This window comes from Zonotrichia leucophrys, chromosome 7 (assembly GCF_028769735.1).
Source record: "Zonotrichia leucophrys gambelii isolate GWCS_2022_RI chromosome 7, RI_Zleu_2.0, whole genome shotgun sequence".
NCBI lineage: Eukaryota > Metazoa > Chordata > Aves > Passeriformes > Passerellidae > Zonotrichia > Zonotrichia leucophrys.
In genome coordinates this window covers 24393225-24412107 of record NC_088177.1, presented here as the reverse complement: position 1 = coordinate 24412107, position 18883 = coordinate 24393225, and the positions used below count along the sequence as shown (strand labels likewise).

Below are 18883 nucleotides of genomic sequence, written 5' to 3'. Positions count from 1 at the left end.
TTTTACAAGCCAAGGCTTAACTGTGCCATTTTGGAGATGGAACAAGAATAGACTACACACAACTTGATTATACAAGAAGGTGGACGTTCTTGAAAGTTGTGGTGAAATACAATTGCAAGATAAGGCACAGCAAAGATGGACCTTCGTCTACTATTTTAGCTGAGATAGAAATACTTAAAATGACAATTATCACTTTAATAATATTGCCCTCTTCAAATGGACCAAATAAAACCTTGGGACATATGAGGTTTATCTCAACGGTTGTCTCTTTTCACTTTGTGTTCTGGTGACACAGTTTTTCAAGAAAGAACAAAAAAACTTCAAACAATACACTATATGAACATATATATGGCTCTTTCTTCTAGGAAATGGTTCCTGAAACATTTTTTTATTTATCAGATCAGTGTTATGGAGATTTCCTGAAAGAGTTGTCATGGAAGGACCAAGTAGAGTCGGTATCTTGCTTGAGGCGGCAAATGAAGGAAAGACTCTTGACTGACAGCTCATTCCATGTAATCAGCTAGGGTTTTGCTCTGAAAATATCTAGGTACTTGAGAATGACATCTCAAGAAGCCTTCCTTCTTGTCAGTGAGGTGACTGACTGTTGGGAGGGCAAGCACAGCACAAGCTCTATCCCAGTTTATGCTAGGCCTGATGTAGTTTCACCCACTACATTGTGCCAGATCCTGAGCTCTGATAGCACAGGCTGGTTGAGGGAGCTGTGCTAGCTAAGAGCTATCCTTACCAAATTTAAACAATAGGATTTATTTTTTTGGGGCTCAAGTCATGGAAGTACTGGAGTAGATCAAGGGAGAAGGTGGGAGTACAGGTTTGGAGAAAGACAAGACTTCAAGTCCCATTAGACAAGCTGTTGTCTCTCCACCAGATCAGGCACTAGTGTGGGAAGAATAAAAGGATGGAGAGTTGGAGTGGATTGTGACATCCACATGAAGAACTGGAAGGCAGCAGAAGTGATGGTGGTTCTTGCAGAACAAATGATCAACCATAAACAATATGTTGGACAGCTCTTCCCCAAATATCATGGATACCCTCATCCACATCTCATAATCTCTGGACATCCTATTCCAAGTGACAAGCAGCAGCAGAGAACAGTGCATATGTTTTCCTCCTGTAAAACTTACCAAGGCCAGTGTTGGGGGTGGAGGGGGAGCTGGAGGGGGAGGCACAGGCATGGTGGAAGGATGAGCTCTGTCTGCTCTTGCTAAGAAACCTGCACAGCAAAACACAAACACACGAAGTCCAGAGATTAATACATCTTCATAAATAAATTTCTACTCAGCTAGAGAACATCCTTGCAGCTAACAGGTTATATTTTACATTTCTGAAATCTAAATAATCAGCAAAAAGCACTTTATGTATAATTGTATGGAAACCAGACGCATCTTTAAACAAGAGCTCCCTACATGATCCCCACTGCCATACAAACCCATAGATATACATCCAGTTTTCAACACTTACACAATCCATGCATTGCTATGGCAGTGCACAAAATGCAGTAACCAACAATCTTGTTCCCATGGAAGTGCTTCAGGATGGCCCCAAAGCTATACCATCAGCCCTTACTTCAAGAAGGCATCATACTTTAGGATCATACTCAGAAAGAGATGTCAACTTATTAAATCCCTTTAGTTGCTAAAAGATTCCTGCACCTCCACTGTTATGGGTAGAGTAGAACAGCAGAGCTCTGGGATGGACTTATGCTTCTTCCTCTCTCCCTGCTTGCTCTGAAGATCCCAAGCTCCATCATCTTCATGTCTAAATGCACCTTCCTCCTCCTCAGAAGCAGCACACACAGACATGTTCTGGAACTCTCCCTGAGGAGGAAGGGAAGCAGTCAGCCTGGCCTCTCAGCTGCAGGCTGCTGCAGACAGAAAAGCCTGGCTGCTAAAGCTCAGCCTTTCACAAGCTTCCCTGCCAGGGACCACACTCCCACTTTTCCCCACCCCAAGCTGAACTTTCAGCCTCAGGCAATCCTAGGAGGGCCACAGCTGAGATATAGAGATTTACTGCAACCAAATTATGGAACAACAACAAAAAAAGCCTGAAGTCCTGTCAAGGACCATATTTTCAAGTCACAAGGGCTTTTTGTGGCATTTTGGCACACAGCTTGCTGGAACTGTGCCTATCAGGGGCTTTGGAGCATTTCTAATAGTGCTACGGCATTTGAGCATGTGCTTTTTTATCTGAGCTTTCACCCATGCTGGCCATTCACCTGAGCCACCTTTAGTAACAGTGATTTATATAATGTTTGCATAAGACAGGTAAACACAGTGGGAACAGGAACAAGGGTAATTCTCCAGACAACCCCAGGCTGATGGCTGAGCTCCCCAGGGCAGTTATTTACATGCATACACGGCTCTTACTTTTTAAGGCAACTTAAATGTTTTAGATAAGACCAAGGGGAAGTGTAATAGCACAGTATCTGTCAAATCACCATCATGCCAGGTACAGTACCTTTTACAGTTAGAATGAACATTATGAAAATGTGCTGAATGAAACAAAATGACATTTGCAGTGAGTCACCACCTACAAAGTCTGTAATGGCATCTGACATGATCCATGATATGTGTGTCAGAAAAAACTGTTTAGAAATACAGATTATTCTCATCAGATGCTCCTCTTCAAAAGAATTAGAATACAGCTATAATCCTCCTTCCCTGACATTGCTGAGTTACCTTCCTCAGAAGAAATATTTTCTGAAATAAGACTTTAATGGATTTTATGTAAAATCTTTGTGGAGGAAAGAGTCAGATGCATCACCCACAGCTCTAGCTGACCATCTAGAAAAGTCATGGAGTTCAAAGTGGTGTGAGGCACTAGTGCCAGCAGGTTTTCTTCTCCTATACTGCAGAAACTGTTTCCAGTTACTGCAAAAGAGCCAGCAAAGCAGAGGGGAAGCTGGCGGATAGACAGACCGGCAAAGAGGAAACTGTGAAGCCGAGCCTACACGGTGCTGTGCAAATGCAGGCGTTCACAGTCCCTCTGCAAACAGAGCAGCCTGCTCTTGGCAACCCCCTGCTGCATTACTGAGCACCTTCACCTACCTCAGAGAAACAACAGCTTCATAGTCAGAGGATCCACCTGAATTTAGTTATACTCCCATCTCCCAAATTTGTAGCTTTCAGCTGTTACATAAAAGCTGCACAAAGTCCTATCCTTTTCCAATCAGCATATTCTAAATGCAATACTTGAAATCTGAAACATATTAAAAGCACCAAGACTAATGCTGCTTTGTTCTTCAGCTTCCTGTTTAAAAAAATAGTCAACAGGAAAATTATTTCTTACAGTAGACCACAACCATCCTGTTTCTTAACACAGTCTTTTCACAGCTGCAGCTGTCTCTAGCTTAACTGTGCCATGAGGGTATTTCACCAAGCCCTTAACTACTTCATTGGATTCAAAAGAGAAATTCTTCTCTCTGCACTGCTTTGCTAGGAAGTCAAAGCAGTCCAGATAACGTACCATCAAGTCTCTTTGGCACTCCCTGTGTCACAGGAAAGTTTCTGGAGCAGGCAGAATACAGTTTGGTTTGATATCAGACTTTTAAATGAATCCTTTAAGGCAGCTCAGACCTGAATGCAACAAGTGAGCCAGGTGGTCTGTGAAGCACTTCCTGTAAAACACCATAACTTGTCTACCTCCCTGTCACTTAGAGATGGTTTCCGTCTTGGGCTGCTCTGTTCTACTTTTTTTTTTGCTTTTAACTGGATTGTTTTAGATCAGCTTCTTAAGGAATTGGTGGCATAAAGAGGAAGTAAGGTGATGCTTGAAGCCTGAGTTCTCTAAGGGGAAACCACTACCCACAGACCCTTGCAGCTTCTCCAAAACACTCTCTGCACACATGATTTGTAAGGAGGCAGTGGGGAGAAATGCACTAGGTGTTCCCTCCTTCTCTATCCCATCTTACATGTTCCTGTACCCAATCACTGCACACACTAGCTGGTATTTTGGCACTGAAGGGCTCTCTCAACCGAACTGCCATCGAAATTAGGTACACATTGGTGAGCTTGCATTTTGCTGCTGTTGAACAAGCCCTATAGCCCTCAGAGACAGGCTGGAAAATGGCATTTTGGAAGCACAGGACAAGCTTCTGTAATAAACCAAACTCTGGCAAAACTGGCCTGAAGTTTAACACGAGCATCCTGCAGGGTTGTTTACTCATGGGGTTTTAGAGCACACACTTCCTTTAGGAGCCATCAGAAAAGAGATCACATGGCGTGACTGAGAAACCTGTGTGCCCACACAAAAACATATCATGCATGCACTTACAGAGCCCATGAACACCCTAGATTGTCAAATTTTCGTTTAAAACCAAAGCTGCAATACTGTCTCACTCTTACTTTTGTCACTGACTCTGCTTCTGCTGATGAAAAGGAGATTTTTAGAAATTCAAGCTGAAACTTTCCAAGAAGAAACAGCATCTCTGTCTTTGAATCTCCAACTCATCCTTGGTGTTTGGCTGTTAAATTCTGTACAGTCTATTTCTTTAACTCACTATAAGCCTACACAAAACACAACAATGGTCTGAAGAGATGCAGTGGCCTGGTGGCTTGCTCTCACAGCCCAGGGCAGTGCTGGGAGCAGCTTTGGGAGGGGAGCACCTCCTGGGCTGCAGAACCAAAACAGCTGAGGCAGCACAATGCTGAACTCGAACTCTGCAGCTGCTCTGTTCATCACCAGTTCACAGGATGACTGTTTATCACAGAGCATAGAGATGTCCTGAGAAGTTAAGTGTAACTCTGCCATTAGAGGAAAGCTTTGGTTACTGTCCTACACTTCTGCAATGGACTCACATCATTATTTGCTTTTGGTCAGTGGGAAAGAACTGAATTTAAAAAAAGGCTATTATGTTAAATTGCTAACAACTGATGCTATAAAATACCTGAAATAGTAACCAATCCACCTAAAAATAAATTTTACCCACCAGATCTGTTAACAACCAGGTTTCTTATAATGCTTGGTGCTGCAGGGTTGTTGAAAAGGAGCTGGTTGCAGAAGACCAAGGCTGAAGGTGTATTGGTACTTGAAAACCCAGGACACATGTCCTAACATTTTCTAGGCACCTACAAAATATGTTAGGCATTTCTAGTGTAAATGATCACATCTTTTAAGAAGCTATGAAACAAATGAAACAAAAAGTATGACCTTTATTGTGGGATAGACAGTGTGAACAACCACACTGCAAGTGCTTGGTTTGTATCAGGTCAGACATTTTGAGCTGCTTGAAGGCCCTCCCGCTTAAACATTGAGTCAGAGGCAGACAGACAAACTCACTGTGGTTAATCATTTCCTGCATGATTAATTTCCAAGCAAAAAAAGAGGAAGGAACAAACAACTGTAGAAATGAAACAATGTATAAATTTAAGGGGAAAAAATCTCTGAAGTTGCCAATTAAAATGCTGATTGCTCCCCTATGCAAAAGAGCCCAACTTCCAAATCAGTCTTGACTTGATTCTTTCAAAATCCATTACTTTCTCCTAATGAAAGAAAGGAATTATTTTTGTTTTAAAATCTGAATTTGAGGAAATTGGGCCACACTACCAAATACTTTAGTAAGGTAGCTCTCAAAACAAAAAGGACAGCTAACTCTAAACACATTACAAAGTAGTTGGAAAATCACTTACAATCAGTTTTATATAGACCACAGTATTTTTCATTAATCATTTTTAACAGAGTACCGAGCTATTAAGCTTCTTTGCTAAAAATAGTTACAAGGATGTAATGAAATTTGAACCCCTTGCTCCCACTTTCCTTGGCAGACCTGAGTGATTGGTAAGCCTACATGTCCCACATTCCACCACCACCATCTCCCAAGGCCAGAGGGGCTGCCTGCACCAAGTGTCAACCCAGGAGTGTGACAGTGTGAATGAGAACTTCAGAGGATGCTGAAGGTGCCCCTCCCATGCAACACCACACCAGTAAACCCCCCCTGAAAAATATCAGGTGTTTTTCTTCTTCTCTTTTTATTAAAGTTTCTAAATATATAGACATCTATAAATAAATACACCGACAGATGAGTTTTAGTCCCTAAAGAGTTCAACAAGGGTACCAAACCAAATTCAGTTGGGCCTGAAGCTACTGGAAGATACTGAAGAATTCCCCTACAGAGTAAGGAAAGAATATTTAGGAGACTCTCTGGCCTCAATCACTTGCACATGGAGGAGTGAAAAGCCTACCTGGCATTCAAGTAACCTAATAAAAGTTTTAATTGAGACACTGGGATTTGCTGTGTAACAGCCTTCTACTCAGCAGGAGAGCCTGGATTTTCATTCTCCTAACTGGGATAAAACTTCTGAAGCTCACCAGCTTCAGGAGACAAAGTGACATCTAAAATGTTACTGTCAGTATTTGAGTCCTTTAACACCAGTGATGGTCTTTTAAAATAGTTTTTGGCTGAGAAGAAAATCCTTTTGGTGCAGGGATTACAAGATTTTGTGGCCTGAGACAGGGCATTACAAGGGTGTGAGAATGTAGATTGTCCTATCCTGTCTTGCAGAGGAGAACGTATGTGGCCCGAAGTTTAGAATCCGACTAGCTGAGGGCGAAAGGCCGACGCCCCTCTGCAATTCCTGGCCAGCACCCTTCCAGCGTCTGATGGCCTCGGGCTGTGCTGGCTGCGGACTGGCGTACCTCGCTGGTATAGGAGAGGAACGGAACTGACCATTTCCCGGGGGTTAAACATCGGTTTATTGACGGTGATGCTGCATCCAAACACCGGGAAACCATCCGGGAAAAAGTTTTTTTTTCATAGGGGGTGAAAACAGGATTATAAAGCAAGGGAGTGGGTACAGACAGAGCCAATCAGGAAAGGTGAGGGGATGAACTTCACAGAACTGACACTCCATGGAGACCAATAATCAAAAGGTAAAGGAGGTGTCCTGGGACCCCAGCCAACCACCATCCCTAGAGAAGAGAAGGTTCTCGAAACCTGGGAGGAGGAAGGGAGTGATTGACTGGACAGGGAGGAAACAACTTTCACTTATAAGGGAAACCAGGGGAGAAGCAATTATATATCGGCAACTATGAATAGCAGTTGCTATAGCAACTTAGCTGACAGGCTAGCAGTGGCGGGAAAAACTGGGGGAACGAAACCATTTTATACATAATAGGGGAGAACAATACATAAATTGGGGGAATAACACAAGAAACTTAACAACACACTACCACACTGTCTGGAGGAAGCTGTGGTACCAAAAGTAGGCACTAACTTTTCACCCCTAAAACCACCTGCAGAGATCTGGACAGCCAAAAGAGAGACCAATAGAAGAGAAGTTACTCTGGCTGTCTGAGACCCAGGGAAGTTCTGGGGAGCTGCTGCTGCCAGAGAGAGGAAGCCTACTTTACTGGGGACTTTTGGCAGTTCAAGGAAACTCTCTGCAGTGCCCAAAATGAGTATGACTTTGAGTATGACTTTCCACCACACTGAAAAATGCCACCCTTTACACAAAATGCCAGGGCAGAGGAGGTATAGCAGTCAGTGATGGAGAGCTCCTGCCTAGACCCACTGGAGGGGTGAAGGATGAGAAGCTTTATTCACAGGCACAGGTGGAAGTGGATGAGATCTATGCGGCCCTGAAATAGGATTTGGTCCAAGATGAACAACACACAGGAGGATGTCCCAATGGGAAGTACACCTTTTCCAATTCAGCAGTGATTGATGTGGGGGATGCAACACCGTCCTGCTGCAGGCAGAGACCAAAAGGAGAGAAGTGGAAGGCAAGAATGTGAAGGGTCTCTGGCAGAAGCGTATGGGGCAGTTCTTGGGAAAGAAACATGTCAAGCCAGTATCACAGTGAGCATTTTTCCCACCCTACTTAAGCTGCAGAGAGAGGATATGTTTTTTGTTTTGGACATACCTTTACAAGAAATTGTAGAGTTAGTTTAGCTCAGTGATGCCATTGTAAGAGGTATATGAAAGGTGCAGATGTTGGGGAGCTAGTGAGGACCAGTAAAGATAAATAATAACAAGAACAAACAAAAGACATGACTAGTGAGGGGCAAAAAGTGAGGATGCTGTCAGGTGCTTTCATGTCTCTATGCATGTCATCCCCTGTGCTCTGTCAACCCTACAGCATCTCCATCTTCCTCCACACTCCTCATGCTCACTCCCTCCTCCCAGAGCATCCAGCCAAGTGCAGTGATCCTCCAATCAGCATGATCTGCAGCCCACACTGGGTAATTTCCCAGAGACCTAAAACCCCCCAAACACTTTGCATCTACTTCCTACCACCACAGGAATACTGTAACAGAGCAGGTTACTGTGTGTGTCAGTGACTAGTGAGTCAAGAGAGCCCTGAGCCAGCACAGGACCCAGATGTGAGAGCAGTAACAGCCAGATGCACCTATGGTCCACAGCAAGTTGCATCCAGCAAACCTCATCTGTCAAACACAATGAGACTTTTATGGAGAAAATCCAGTGGTGATGCATCCATAAAAAATTACAGCTAAGAAATAGGCTGCTATGGTGACAGAAAGTTGTTTTAATCCAAGTATTTTAAAAAGATTATTTTTTTCAGTGAAATACTTTTCAAGATATGCAGAGGATCACAGGCAATGGGTAACTTTGGAGGACTGCCTCTGGTAACCAATATAGTCCTGTTTGGAAAAAACAGCTAAGCTTTTGGTCAGTCTACATGTCTGGATGTAGACTTGAGGAAAAGCTGATTATGTCAGAGCAAACACACTATAGAAGAAAGTATCTGACTCACTGAAAACAGAAATTGCTTACATCCAATCCATACTCTATCATTTCTTTCAGCCAGTGTGCCCAGAGGAGTTGTACAAAAACACTCCTGTCTGTCCAGGCAACAAGGGTCAGGTCACATTCCCCACCATAGTAACCTGGCCCTGGGAACAGGACCTCAGTGCTGCACAGGACACCTGGAGCAAAGCCCCTGCTGCACCAGGCACCTCAGGAGGGAGTTCACTCTTCTTGAAACAGGCACATGTGCATCATTCCCAAGCAGGAGGCCAGAGGCAAATCCAGCAGAAAAATCTAATTACTGGGCTGTATCCCAGTCTTCAGGAGGACACATGCTCAGACACTGCCACCTCTGCCAGCTCCATCCCATTGCTATCACCAAAAAATGAAGGGCCCTTCCCCCAGCCACTCTGCAGCAAACCCTAGGGCAAAAGGCTTCACCCTCTCTCCCAGACAGAAGTGATGGCTAAGGATGAGCTGTTTGTGAGCTCTCCTTCAGCTCCAGAGCGCAGCTGCCTGCAACACTTCACCATCTACCACCCACCCACCTCTCGCCAAGGTGAGTGCTGGAACCAACACACAAGGCTGTTATCCAGGCACTGCCCCAGCACAGCCAAGGAGGATTCTCACAGGCTGGAGGTGACCTTGAAAGGGACACTTGACTCCCAGTGCTCTGGAGAGGCCACAGGGGCAACCTCTCCACACAGGGACAACACACTTGGGGCAAAAAAGGACCTGATGTCTCTCTCCAGCTTATTCCCTCATCTGCTCCTCGTTGTGAACGCTTAAGTGTTCACAAAATAGTGCTCCTAACATATAGCCCAAGAGCTTCTCTGCAATGGGGCTACTTTTTCCAGTGTCTCATCACTGTAGTAGTGCTCACTCAATGTCATGTGGCTGCTCAGCAGTGCACAGCTTTCTCCCCAAAATTGTCTTAAAGTCAAGGAGCTGTTTGTAGTGTGAACAGGCTAGTTCAGAAATTAGCAATTTCTGAGTATTGTCTCCAGATTATTTAGTCCTAAATGAGAATAAAAATAATTGCACTTACAACCAAGACTTTTTCCTCCATCTTATCCTCACAACATGGCACCACTCATCTCTGAGCAGGCAGGGTCACTCATGGCCTGGCAGTGGCAGGCAGCAAACAGTGAGGGGCAGGGAGGGATGTTTCCCACAAGCCACATCTGGTGACCCAGAAGCAGAAAGGGATGGCCTGCCCTTTGGAATCCCCAGCTTGTTACCATGGGAAAACAGCTTTTGTTGACACGACCATATCCACCTTTTGCCTTTCCACCTATTACTCCACTTCTATTTCTAGGTTGCTACAGCTCTCACCACTTGTTTGCTTTGTGTAACACGACAGCAACCCTGCTCTTTGAATCAAATTGACAGAAACCTGGAGCATTTTTTCCCTTCTATCCACTTTTCTGTAGCATAACAGGCCAAAAGTACCATAAATTAGTCCAAATGGAGGGTTTTTTGGATATTTGAGCTGTTGCAACTTTTAGTACACATAGAAAAAAGTCAAGAAAGTAATCAAATATGGAGAGCAAGTTCTGGGATTTTGCTGGTGGAATTCTGCTGTCCCCCCCACAGGTGTGCTTCAGAGCACAGAGCCCCTTCAGAGCAGCAGTTATAATGAGAGGGGTGAACCTCTGCAAGTCCTGAGGCTGGGATGAAAAGAGCCCATCTGGAGCTGCAGATCACACTGTAGGAGCTATGGGATGCCCCACACCACATCATCTCCATGCCCAGGGCACTAAATGAATAATGATGTGACCTGCACAACACCATTGCTGATGGTGCCTTCATTCATCTTTCTCTAATCAACAGCATGACACGAAGCAGCAGTCAAAAACATTTAACAACAATGGATACTTGCAGAAAAGGATCAAGAACCTCCCACACTACCAGATTGCTTCATTTCTCAGTAGCTATGAGTTTAGAATTCAATTCAGCATTCAGATAGGCTTTTTTAATATAAAGCATTTTTTTCATCACAATCAACTAAGTCTTACTAAACATGCAGTGAATTGTGGCTGTTCTACTAAAGGCAGCATCTATAAAATGATATTAAAATAGTAAGTGCCACTTAAGGGGAAATCTGAGGCACATAAGGGCAAGACGTGGAATGAATTGAAAGCATCGTTTTCCAATCCCTCTTATAAATATTACAATATTCCTATGAGAATGTTGAAAAACTACAGTGCACAGAGATCAGCTCAGATTTCACATCAAAAGCCCAAATAAAAAGCTAAGTGGCCTGGGCAGTCATCAGGGAAAGACCAACTGCACAGGCAAGAGTGCATTGGAGTTTTTACAGCCCAGGTGTTGACATAAATTAGAGTAACTTGAATACCTGCCATTAGAGGAGCAATCAAAGACTGATCTGCCTGGAGTGTGGGAAAAACAAAACAAAAGCCAGCCCCAGATCTGCATATTGTAAGGGAGCCTGCCCCACCATGGACAGTGCAGAGAACCACCACCTCAGAGCCAGGTTACTGTCAATAAAAGCCTCAGTTCAATGCAGCAAGACCCATAAATCAGTTTGGTAAGAAACAGGCAACCAGGTCTGGCCGAGATTTTAATTTTTTAAAAAAACCTAATTTTCCATTCTTGAAGTTAATTTTGAATGATTTGAAGCTGCAAAGTGGTGAGAAATCTCCACTGGACAGGGTAGAGATGGAGAGCTTGAATTTATTCTCATTAGAGTTCATGGAAAGGCTCAGGCCAGTTTTCAGAGGCAACTGGATGAGACTCATTGTACCTTCTGACTTTGCTGAAGCATTTGAACTTTTTGAGGTCAGACAGAGATTAGGAAGAGGGCATCCCATGAAGTCCCTTGATGTTCTCTCCCAAGGAAGGATTTGCACTGTAGCTCGGGGTTAGTCATTAAACCAGATCACTTGTGAGGCACCAAAGTAATGAATTTGCAAAGTGTCACAGTCAGCAGGCAAGGCTGGCACTGACTCCCACAACCCCATCCTTTGGATCAGGAAGGCTGGTGGAGCACGGCCCACAGCCATGGTTGGCACAGAGATGCCATGCCTTGTGCTCAGCACTGCTGGTACCTTGCTCCATGAACCTGGGGAGAGCAACCAGCAAGATATGCTGTCATCTGTCTCCAAGGACCACAGCTATCAACAAACTCCCCATAATGCACCCTCTCTCTGTGCCCTGCTCACAAACCACCCACTGATATTGAACAGAAACTCACCCCACTTCTTACCAACTGCGTAGGTACTACAGGAGAACTCATTCTGCATATCCCCTGTATTCCCTGTGTTCACAAACCTTCTCTGACCTTCACTTCAAAAAGCTGTAAAACACCATTTGATCTGCCATTTGAAAGCTTATTTCAGTAACATTGCCAGGAAAAATTAAGTTTTTTGCAGACACCGCTGGGCTGCTACAAAACAGTTACTTATTTACAATTCACATTGCCTAAGGAACTAGCACAAGTTTGCACAAAAGCAATTAAAAATTTTCAGTTTACTGACTTAAAAATGAATATATATCATATACAAAATATACCATTACTTTGCATACTTTCAGTATCTACCAAGGTAGGTATTTTATCTTAGATCCTCCTCTGAGAATAGCTACAAAATGAAACTCTCACAAATTTTACAGATAGCTTACAGTAATAAATGACTATCACTTTCAACCCCCCAAAATGCAGATAGAGGGTGAAGCTGGGCATCTGCACACACAGAAGCTGGACAACAAAGCACCCATTTGCACAAACAGCCAAAGAAACTCTCAGTATCCACTCTTCCTTGCTTGGAAAGAGCTCTGCCTCTGAGGTTTGGCCTGCCTCTAGCTCACGCTGTGTCTCGGAAAGCTTTCCCATGGGCTGCTATGGTTTCAGTCATTATTTTTAAAGGATCTGGGAAATATAAAAACAAACCTGTGGAAGAGACTTTAAAATCAGGATGGAAATAATAAAGGGGAGGGAAAAGAGGGGACAAAGAGTAACCAGAAGCAATGAGAGGGTTTTCTCTTTTCTCTTTCTTTTTTGAGCAAATAACCCCTCCCCAGACTGTGGGACTTCAACTGCCCCTTCTTCACATTGGAGCCAATCTTAGCTCATCCCAAACTACTCAAGATACTGTGGCCAAAAGTTCATTATCTGTTCTCAATGGTCTATAAAACTTTAGAAATTGCATCCAAAGCAATAAAAAACCCAACCAGAAGGTAAATCAAGGATAAGAGATTAAAATTAATCTCAAATGTCTTACCATACGCATTTTGGTTTGAAAAGGATGAATTTAAAAACAAAAAAGGAAAGCAATAATATTACTGAAAACATCTAATTGCACATGTGAAATTACATGATCACCTAATATCCCACCAGTACTGGTAAATGATGGCTTATTGTAATCCATATTAAAAACAAAGCCAAAATGTTACGCTCCTGCACCACCTAATTATCTGCCTGGGTAGAACCCAGCAGTAAACTTCTCCTGCAACTTCAGAGATACAGACAGAGGAAGCAACACATTACTGCTATTAAAAATGTTCAATAAGACAACCTCAAAACTACCTTTAGATGGATTGTACAAAAGTGACAGATCAGATTACCATTAAGGAATCATTAAATAAAGCAGGTTGTCACTATCTCTGCATTGTCTGGTTCTTTGCATCATGTATAAAAATCTACTAAATCTGACCATCATTTTCTCTTTTAAAAAACATTGATTTTAATCTGATATTGAGTTGGAACTACAAGAAAAATCTTAAAGAGTATTTTTTTTCATTAAAAAAAAAGTACCACCTGTTCTTAGCAGGAACTGCTCTGGTTTCATTCCAGACCTAAGTCTTAGACTTAGAAGAAGATATAATCCCAAAGCAGTAATGAGAATCTGTATGATAAATGATGAGGACTGCCAGTTAAAGTTCTAGGGCTAAAGCAGAACAGCAGCAGGGACAATAAAGATTCATGTTTTCCTCTTGAGTACTGAATGTGCTGAACCATCATATGCCTTATTCTGAGCTGACCAGCACTTCCTGCCTCCAGCACCAGTTACTGGACAAAAAACCTGCTACCTAATGGAAATATGTACAGAAACCCCACAGAGGAGCTCCTGCTCTAGACTCACTCCTAGGGAAGGGAAGGGCAGCTCCAAAGCGAATTGGTGGCCTGCAGAGCCAGCCCAGGGGCTTTTGGAACCTGCGGACTGGTGTTTAGGGATAGCCCCAGGCAAGGAGTCTGAGTCCTGGTGGCTGCTCACCCAGACTCCCATTTACAGCAGAAGCAGTGGAAGGACAAACCTGAAATTCTTCCTCCTCCATTTGGATTTAGTTTGTCTCTTTGCAGAGCAGTCAAAATCTAACCCACAGCACACTGAACATCTCTCCACAGGCTATAGGAGAGACCTCAGCCTTCAGCATCAGAATTTGCATGTGTGCAATCACCAGCAATACTCATGTGCTGTTCCTATCACCAGCAATTTCCACTTGGCCCAATCTGGAAAACATCCTGAGTAATACAAGGATGAATTTTTCTGTTAAGTATTTCCAACGCTGCCTTTTGGCAAGAAAAAAATGTCAAAAGTCACTTGGAAAAGAGAGGTACAGCTAAGAGACGTTTCAATTATTTCATAAATAAGCTGCCAAAATGCAAAGAACAAAATCCAGGCAATACTAATATTCTTCATATTTATATCATTATAAGCCAAACTGAGATCAAAGTGTTGACCAACCACAATTACACTTTGTTTCATTTACTAGAACAGAGCTACAATAAAAATTTTACTCACAATAGCTTTGTAAAGCCATTTTCACATAAATCCTTCCATCTGCTTTTGCAGCAGGACTTGATATTTATGCAATATATATGTCCATGAAATATAGGTGAGATAACATTGAATTGGAGGTTTCAGATTAGAGACCTGGGCCTTTAGCTGAATACTTAATGATACTGGGACCATGAAATTTGCAGGTATGCATCCGAGTACACAGCATGCATTGCAGCAGGTGATGCCAATTTAAACACCCACAGTAAGGGCACACAGTTAAGTTGTCTGTGACTAATCTAAGGTTTCATTGTTCAGTTGGAAGCCCTGTAAGTAAAGATAGCTTCTGAAGATTTCATTTATGAAATAGGCTTCTCTACTTGTTTTGGCAATTATCTAATAGATGGCAATGTACCAGTTCTGTTTTTCATCAGTTCATGGTTCCTTCAAACTCAAAGCAATTCTAACGTTACATAAAAGACAACGCAGGAATTTAAATTCCCAGATCTACCTGGAGAGGCACTAAAATTTGTGAGTGCTTAATAATGTGGGGTTTGGGTTAAACAAAAAACAAACAAACAAAAAAAAAAAAAAAAAGAGAGAGGGAAACTACTATTTTTATGCCTTGTCAAAGTTTGAGACCTGAAGAGATTTCTATCTTGCTGTACTGACATCATGGCACTGCTGATGAAGCACAGGGCTCTCTGACTGATGCTGACTGCCCCCATTATCCCTGCAAGGGACACAGGCAAATTGGTGCTGCTCCAGCTAGGACTGGGAGGACACAGATTGCAGAAGCAGGAGGGCACACAGTCCTGTAAAGGCCTCTGGTTTAATGCGTGGCACAAATGAAACAAAAAGCATCCAAGGACAACAAACTGAAAACGCCCATCTGCTTTCCTCCCCATCTCCAATTACAGAAGTTTTTGCTCCAATTTATTTCTCTTTGGAAACAACTTTTAACAGCTGCACATGGCAAGTACTTAACTAGCAAGCAAAGAGGAGAAGCTGGAAAGAATGATTATTAATGGATTCTGCCAAAAAAATAGGGCAAAGTCACAGCTCAGGACACAAACTAGTCAATCTCCCCCTACACAAAGACAAAGGCATGTCCTGAACTGCCTTCCTGAGCGGGAAAACAGCACAGCTGCCTTGCCTGCTGCAGCTACCCGGGCTGGAAACACACAGCATCCCTCCATTTGATACTTAGGAAGCTGGTTCAGTCAACACATGTCAAAAGAGAGTGTTTCCCAAGTCATGGTGAGTAAAAGCCAAGAGGTTCCACTCAGTTATCTGCATTTTATTTTAAATATTTATATCTCTAACTGTTTTATATGACCTTCAACAACAAAATATTTCCATGAAGCAAGAGTAGCAAAAGGCAGTGTGCCACATGGGTGCCTGTCCTGGAAGGCATGGGTTTACCAGGGGGCTCAGGCCACTGTGGTGACAGCCCATGTGGGGCCACAGCTGGTGACTGCACAGTTCAGGCCCAGGCAGAGGCCAGGAAGGTGAATATGCCAAGAGGGACAAATGCACATCTCGCCTGAACCCAGCAGGAGCCACAAGCCACTGCCTGAGGAGAGACAAGGGGCCTCACCCAGCTGCTCCAGGGTCAGCAGTGCCTCCTGGCTCTTGCCATGTTTTGGAAGTGGTGCCCAGCCAGCATGGCACCTCTGGGTTAGCTGGCACCTCTGCGTTAGCTGGCACCTCTGAGGCAGCCTGCCACACAGGTGGCACAGGAACTCACTGGGACCCAGGGAACAGCTAGATTTAGAGATTATTGGCCCCTGCCCAAGACAGCAGGTCTAGCTGAGCTCCTGCTGGTATTCCAAATGCAGGTCTATTGCATGAAAGTAGTAATTTCGTGTAGTTCAAGCTGAAAAAAAGTATGTAGGACATACCAGTGCCATGAAAACATACCCACAAAACCAAAAGCAGCCACACACCATCATTCATCACTTCCATTTCCTCTTCAGAACATTCGACAAATGCTCTTACTCCAAAGAAGAGCTGTAATTTGTCCTTGCTAGTGCCAGTCTACCAGCAGTTCAGAAGAGAAAAGAAACTGCAGGCTTTAGTGCTCAGTGCAGGTGCCCTGAAACAGAAAGTACTGGAGGGTGGCAAGCCATTTCCCCTTATCTGTAACAAGAGTGGCTGTCACAGTTGCTGAACCCCAGCTAAAGTTATCATCATATCTGCTGAATCCTGTAAATATGGCCAAAACCCTGATCAAACTGGCTGAATGATTTGGTTAGCTTGCAGGGGTAAAAACCAAACTTTAAGTAAATTTGAAAGCTAAATTTAGCAGATGGCAGACTGACCTGTAACTACTAACATCTTTGCTTTCAAAACCAGAATTTGTAATTAGATGGAGAGTTAAGACCTACTTCAAATCTGAGGCCACAACCTTCCAAATAAAAAGCAATTTTTTTTCCTAAACTCAGAGAGCTGTAGTACCTGGATCAAACTCACAGCTGAAAGGAAGCTTTGGATTGGTTTTATGAGGTCCTAAGACATCATTATTCTCATGAAGTCTACTTTCTCTTTTAAACTGCAGTCCTGTTGACTGGCAGTCCTGAAAAAATGATGGTGCAGGGATCATTGTTTTCTTCCACATGTGCCAAGGCCCTTGTGAGCAGGCAGGCTCACAGGAGGCTGGGTCACAGGGAGAGCCAGTCCAGGCAGCACGACTCAGAGAAAAAGCCCTGCTTCCACACAGAGAGGGTACAGCAGCACCAGGGCTGCTGCGTGAACAGAGCCTCAGCTCTGCAGCCAAACACTTCTTCAGGTGAGCACTGATCCACCAGAACTTGCTATTACGGAATGCTGCTCAACACAGCCAGCATGAATTTGAAGTTTGCCATTAGTACCAGACTTCTAACATCTGTGATGTTAATGAGCAGTTTTCTGTTCACCTGAGAAGGCACCAGGGCCTGCCTTTCCAGGTCCCCCTCTTAGGCAGGAGCACACCTGGTCATTACCCTGACAGCTGCTAACAATAACTCAATACCTTCCCACAATGTGCAGACTATAATGCACTCATTTATCTGTTTACTTCCAAGAGAAAGATCTCCTCAGAAAACTCAGAAACAGCATTTTCCATTCCCTCCTTGAAAAGTGGACTATGAAATACACTGTACCATCCATATGGAAATGTTTATTCCTTTAAAATAACTATTTAGTTTTCATCAATAACCAGAAAATTTCAAAGTCACTGTCAACAAGGAGACTGAAACACAGAACAACAGACAGCAGGGCTGGAAGAGGGCATCTACCCTTCCTTCCCCTTCCTTCCCCCATAGATTATATCATTGCTGGCAGTATTCAACTCTTTTTTCTCTAAAAATCTCCACTGATGGAAAGTCTGCAATATCCCTGTCATCTATGTTATTATCCTATCAGCCAATTAAGCTTTTCCCAGTACTTTATTCAGACCTCTGTTTGCTGTGATTTCATTTACTATTTTTCACACTATTTACAAGTGATGCATAAAAGAAGTCATTCCTTTCTTCTTCATGGTTATTTGAAAACTGGCTACATGTCTCTTTGAACTTCTCCTCTTTAGGCTAAGCAATCATATTTCCTCCAGTCTTTCCTCACAGGTGGTATTTGTGCTGTCATTATTTCTGCTGTTTCTGGGACCTTCCACAATCCCATATCATGTGTGAAATGGCTGAGAGTGACAATGTATCATCTTTATCTCAGTATCGCATTGTAAGTTTATAAATGTCAGTTTATAAATACTCATATCTTCCTTACCCTGCTTGTCTCCCTTCTTTGAACAGCCCATCCCCTCCTACCCAAGCAGGGAGGTTTGACTACTGACCACACAGTGGTACCATCTTTTTCAGTCCTGTGGAATAATTCTCCAAATAATAGCCTTTGCACCAACCCTCATCCAGCAGCAGTCCATACCTGGTAAGAGCTGTGGATCCCCAAATGAAGTGAGACATTTGTCTGTTCCTGGGGCTAGCTCTTCCCTCTCACATTGTCCAAGCCTAGCACACAGATTTCTCAGGCTGTGATTTCCAAAGCAAGTGCACAGCTGAAACTACACCAAAGCATCAACCCACTCAGACCAGCTACAGACTTATCTAGAAGAAACCCTGAATGGTTCTGTGCTCATGTCTACAGAGAACCAAAATCCCAAACCACTCTGGGACCCTCCCAGCATCAGTTTCTACATGGCCCAGTAATCAGAAGGAAGCCACCAGTTGGGGTTTACAACACAGAGCATCTGAGATAGGAAATACTTGATCTGCTGGACTGCACCAGCTCCAGATCAGTACACGCAGCCTATTGACAGCCCATGCTTTCTGATGGGCCCTCTGCTGCAATGAGAAGAAAATTAAACCAAAAATTAAATTAAAAATTAATTAAACTAAATTTTTTTTAGAAGTAAACACACTGTTCTTTCTTA

At 43.3% G+C, this 18883-nt stretch overlaps 1 protein-coding gene across 5 annotated transcripts in view; it reads right to left on the bottom strand.

Annotated features, from left to right (window-relative positions):
• The window catches only part of WIPF1 (WAS/WASL interacting protein family member 1), a 55484-nt gene that overhangs the window by 15082 nt on the left and 21519 nt on the right, over positions 1-18883 (bottom strand). For 3 of the 5 annotated variants that reach the window (XM_064718284.1, XM_064718287.1, XM_064718285.1), the window contains one exon: positions 1143-1231. In XM_064718284.1, the coding sequence (XP_064574354.1) occupies positions 1143-1193 (51 nt within the window). In that variant the 5' untranslated portion in view covers positions 1194-1231. Of the gene's footprint in view, positions 1-1142; positions 1232-1670; positions 1836-4945; positions 5078-18883 lie in introns of those variants that run through there. The other 2 variants (XM_064718286.1, XM_064718283.1) reach the window with 2 other exon arrangements.